This window comes from Fulmarus glacialis, unplaced genomic scaffold (assembly GCF_000690835.1).
Source record: "Fulmarus glacialis isolate BGI_N327 unplaced genomic scaffold, ASM69083v1 scaffold7726, whole genome shotgun sequence".
NCBI classification, from domain to species: Eukaryota; Metazoa; Chordata; class Aves; order Procellariiformes; family Procellariidae; genus Fulmarus; species Fulmarus glacialis.
In genome coordinates this window covers 8,262-13,629 of record NW_009218664.1, presented here as the reverse complement: position 1 = coordinate 13,629, position 5,368 = coordinate 8,262, and the positions used below count along the sequence as shown (strand labels likewise).

The 5,368-nt window shown below is 40.0% G+C and overlaps 1 protein-coding gene across 1 annotated transcript in view; it reads left to right on the top strand.

Annotated features, from left to right (window-relative positions):
- MBD3 (methyl-CpG binding domain protein 3) overlaps positions 1-4,761 on the top strand; it is a 9,719-nt gene extending 4,958 nt beyond the window's left edge. Inside the window, exons 4-6 of the mRNA XM_009580103.1 lie at positions 373-550; positions 1,804-2,001; positions 3,702-4,761. Of these exons, the coding sequence (XP_009578398.1) occupies positions 373-550; positions 1,804-1,996 (371 nt within the window). The 3' untranslated portion in view covers positions 1,997-2,001; positions 3,702-4,761. The remainder of the gene's footprint in view (positions 1-372; positions 551-1,803; positions 2,002-3,701) is intronic.
- Positions 4,762-5,368: the final 607 nt, after the last annotated feature.

Below are 5,368 nucleotides of genomic sequence, written 5' to 3'. Positions count from 1 at the left end.
GAACTGTTAGTACTCTGGCTGGGAGGCTTGGTGCCCTTCATCCTGAGGGGATACTGAAGCAAAGCTTCTTGACTTTTTTTTTGTTCATTTTCCAGAAGCAGAATGGAAACATTCCCAATTTGTGGTTGGTTTTGTTTTGGTTTTGGTTTTTTTTTTTTGTGTAACAGAGTGAGGAATTGATCTAGGTTTAAATAACCTTGGGGAGAGTTGTACAGGTGCTGTTAGACATGTTTAGGACTGAGACTTACGTTGTGTTAGCTTTCTAAACGACAGTACGTGCTTTGCCATTAAAATTTAAATAATGCCTGTTGTACTGATTTGCTGTTCTTTGTCTTGTGCAATGTTGATTATCGCTTTTCCTCCCACTTGCAGGGGTCGGACCTGGTTGCACTGATGAAACCCTTCTCTCTGCTATAGCTAGTGCTCTGCACACTAGCACTATGCCTATCACTGGACAGCTGTCTGCGGCCGTAGAGAAGAATCCTGGAGTTTGGCTAAACACCTCACAGCCACTTTGCAAAGCATTTATGGTGACAGATGAGGATATTAGGTATTAACTAGAAATATCACTTACTGTCTTGGAACAAGGTTTCTTGTGGTAAAACAGTACCCCCCCCCTTTTTTTTTTTCCCAATGGCAAGTTTAAATGTCTGATGGGGCACTATGGCTTGCTGAATTTATTTGAATGCTTCTGTATCAGTAGAATAGAAAAAAATTGTTACACAAAGCTGCTCTCATACAGGCATGTTCTTAAAGCCCATTATTTTTTATTTTGACTGTGCTCAGTTACTCTGCAGTTTCAGGTTCATATTTGTTTTTCGTGTCAGAGTACGTCTCCTTTTATTGAAAAAGGTGTCTGAATTTGAGTAACCTTGATTAAGGCACCTCTAAGCAAAGAAGGATTGGAGAAATCCTGAACAGTGCGAGTCGATTCTCTTCACCTTACTGTGTTTCAGCACAGGACCAAATAAAAGCACTAAATGCTGCGGAGGCAGCGAACAAGGATGCAATTTATCTAGGTGTAGCTTGCTTTCAGTAATGAATTATATTGCTAATTCAAGACTGGTCAAATTCAGCTTTAAGCACTTGATAGAGAACTGAATATACCAAAGACGCTAACCTGAAAGCACGCTATTTTGCATTCATTAACAGTGTTCAAAAGTAGTAGTTGTTTTGACTGTTTGACTGACAAGTCTTTTTTAAATTACAGGATGACACTTTTTTGTGCTTGATTTATACATGAACGACCAGGAAAAATGGTCTGTTTATAATTTTATGATTTCCTGTGGCTGAGATGGAATAGGAGTCCCATGAGCCACAGATGGTTGATCACTTCTTTACTTTACTATGACTTTGACAAAAAAGGAGCTGTAAAATTTAAGATGGTGACTCAAAAGGAGAATGAGCAAAAAGATTGAAATGGTCAGAAACTTAATTTTCTCCAGCCTCATTTTTGGAAATCTCAGCAGGGTAGGCTGACTTTTTCTTGTTTAAATTAATATTAGTACTAGGAATTTAAAAAAAAAAAAGTGTTGAGTCAGCTGCTAGATTAGGAAAATTTCAGCCAGAATTAAAAATGGTACAGTTAATGCTCAGGACTTGTAATAGAAAATATTGTTAAAGTGTTTCTTTCAGCTTCACTTACAGTATAATGCCAGGCAATTTTTCTACAATGCAGTTCTTAGAGGGCTCTTTCAAAGCCCTGCTTGTCTGCCCAGCCTTGTGTGTGAGGGATTTAAGATTCCTTTCCCTTGAAAGAGGCAGCTTTGAGGATTGATGTCAGTGTTCATTGATTTGGGGCAGGAAGCAAGAGGAACTGGTGCAGCAGGTGCGAAAGAGGCTGGAGGAAGCCCTGATGGCTGACATGCTTGCCCATGTAGAGGAAATAGCAAGAGATGGGGAAGCTCCTTCAGAGAAAGAAGGAGGCGAGGAAGAAGGAGAAGAGGAAGAGGAGGAGGAGGAGCAGGACCATGACCAGGAGATGGAGAATGTATAGTCCAGGTAACATGACAGCATCCTTTCTCACCTTAAACTGTACTTCATTGAAGGCAGAAATGTTTTCAGAAGGAATCTTAGTATATTGACCAATCTTTGCTCTTTAGCATGCACTTTCAAAGGTGTAGTAGCCATGCTTTCAGGAAAAAAATCAAATATTTTGATGTGTGTGACGTCTGGTGAGTGCTTGCGTTGTCATGGAGTGTTCTGGGCCTTATGTCTGTGTCAGACGGGCTAAATGCGTAACCAGAACGTGTATGTAAGCGCTTGAAGGATTCTGTCTTGAAAGTGGGTCAGTTCTTAAAAATGTTTGTCTTGTGATGTCAATGTTTTTTTCCCCCCATTTATTTCCTATGATAGGCAAGAGGATACTGTGAGCAGAAAGGACAGCTGCCATCTTACGGACTCAATTTCCTATGATAGGCAAGAGGATACTGTGGGCAGAAGGGACAGCTGCCATCTTATGGACTCGGTTTCTCCCCCTGCCTGCCTTTTTCTCTCTCTTTTGCATTTTTAGTACGCATTTTCTTGCGGGGTGTATTAGAGGGCACATTTGTGTAATTCTTTAAATAATATTTGTAGAAAGTTAGAGAAAGGCAACCTGACCATTAAAAGAGGGAAGTTGCTAAAAACCTTTATATGTGGTGGGAATTTATAAACTGAAGGTAACAGAAGAATGTATATATTCAAAATCTGGAAACATCTGAAAAGTTTAAACTAGCGTAACAGTAGTAACTACAGGATTCACAGAAATGTGCCTTTACATTGTGTGTCCCTTAAAAGTATCACAAAGGGCTTGCTGCTTGTTCTCAAGTATATATCTGACTTCCGCTTGTGCGGTGGAACTTTTTAAAGGTGCAACTAGAATTTTTTTTATTGTCTTGTAAACCAAAATAGCTCTGGATAATGTATCATTACTGTGTAGCAATGCAGAAAAAAGCAGATATATAAGGCCAAGTCAAGATACACCAACAGGAGTTCCCTTAACTGTTGTATGTTGCACTAGACAGGGGCAGCGCACCACGCTATGAAGCAGAGTTTTTCCTTGCTGTGTTCCTTTGATGTAACCCTAGCCAGGAGCACTGCGTGTGCCATCGGTGGAGCTCATGCGGTGAGGTGAAAACAGAACTCACTGATTTTAATTTTTGGGTCGTTTTAAGTTTTAACCTAAGAAAAGCAATTAGTGTTCTGTTGCTGAAATAGGATAGCCAATACGCTGGGTGCTTCATTATGTAGACTCCAGAGCCTGTGAGGCAAGAATCAAGAATGTGGAGGGGAAAAAAAAGAATTTTTAGGATGAATAGCAGAAGAAAAGAAAAGCCCCTTTGGAGGGAGTGGCAGCTGTATTTCAGGTAGAAGGGAGAGTGATTTATGTTAAGCAATCCTTCAAGCTGGAAGGTTATAACGTGAAATCTGTCTGGCCTTTGGGAGATACCATCTTATATCTGGGCTCTCTATATTTTCCTGCTCTACCACATCACTAACAGTAGCTTTATTTGGACAGTGAATATCTTGCATTCCTTGCTACTACAAAGGTCTGGCAACAGCAAAGAACCAGAACAAACTGTCTGCTGAAGGTGAAAAACAGGAGATAAAGAAATGGATATGTTGCGGCGATGGTGCTTTATTCTTTTAAGGGCTCTCTTGCTATGAAGATATAAAAAGTTCTTATTGACTTAGAAGGTCTTTTTTTCTCTTTCTTCTAGGGAGTTCCATCTAAGAATTCCCAGTATAAACCCTATCAGCAGGGTCAGCACAACAAAGCCAAGAGTGTCTGCCGAGTAAATTGCACCAACAATCCAACTGTACCTATGAGCATTTTGATGTACACTTCAGGAAACGTTGAGAAGCTGATGGTTCATTAATTGCTGGGTAGTTTTGAAGATGGAACTTGACTAAACTCTACTCCCCCTCCTTTTTCTAAAGGGGTAGGGTAATGGGGAATGCAAAAGTGGGAGGGAATAAAGGAATATAAAATGGTGGGAGGGAAAATACTAGGAACCAAATTTCCTGTCCTTTTTTTTTGTTGTGGGTCAGTGATAGGTGATACATTTTTAAGCTTTTCTATCAAAGTACCTTTAACAATGACCCATAGAAACAATTTTCTCTCTAACACAAGTGAGAGAGATGCTGTTTCACTCCTTGGCTACTCTGCTGTAGGCTACTTGTTTGTACCAGACTGTAGAGAGGTCATTTTATGTTGTGGATTGTCATTCCATGTGTCAATTCGGGTCACTGAATTTCCTTTTCCTCGCAAGACCACATTGGTCTTGGAAGTGTAGTCTCAGAGATGAACTGCCAGTGCCTCTTCTACCTGACGTTTTGATTAGTAGAGGAAGTTACACTTGAGGAATTGGTCTTACATCAATGGCAATCGGTTTTTTAGTTAGTTCCAGCGCCACACTGAATGCACTACCGTGCATGTTTTTGATACGGAGTTGTGTGTATATCCAAGCATAGCCGAATAGATTTTCGAAAATAAATATATCCACTCTGTGGTATATTTTGCTTTGGTTTAAATCCAGTCAGAAGGACCTTCTCAACTCGGAATGGAAGGATGACTCATTTCTGACTGACAATGAGGAGAACTTCCTCCTTTCTCTTCTGGTGCCAAGAACCCTGACCTCTGTTTCTGTGTGTGTGGAGGGAAGGGGATCCATTCCAATAGGTGTGTCTACACATCTGCTTTCGTGTGCAGTAATGTTCTGACCTCTTTTAAAACAAGAAAGGAAAAAGGTTGATTTTTCTATAATTGATATCTAAAAACGAATTTAAAGCTTTTTATTAAGTATTAAATCTTTCTTATTTGCATGTGCAGTGAAGTGACCAGCATTTTGTGTCCAAAAATGAAATGATGTGAAACCTGCCTTAATGTGTTTATAAGTATTTGGCTTCACCATGGGTACCTTGATTGATTCCTCAGTCTCTTCTAGTACATCTGTGAGCATATTGGGGTAACTTGTGGCTAAAAATGGGTTTATGTGGGGAGGGAGGATAGCGAGAGGGGAGGAAGATGAGAGTTTATAGCTTGGAGAATGTGTTGACTAGGTTGCAAAAGTTATTTTAGTCTTAGGGTATCCATTGCATAATTCATGCGTGGATGTCTCAGCTGAGAGTACAGTATAAAGTGGTGGATTAAATATTGTGCCACTAACCAATTGTACAAGTTGTTGGTATCCCAAAACTTGGGGAAGAAAGTAGCTCCCAGAGCCTTTATCATGTAAGAATGATTAGCAGTGACAGCAAGGGACCAGGGGAATTGCCTGCAAAGTAATAGCCTTTGGGAGTAGTTCAGCTTAGTGATCTGAATAGGTTTAAGCTCCTTGAAAAATATCCCATGCCAAAGTGATTGATACTATATTAACTCTTTTCT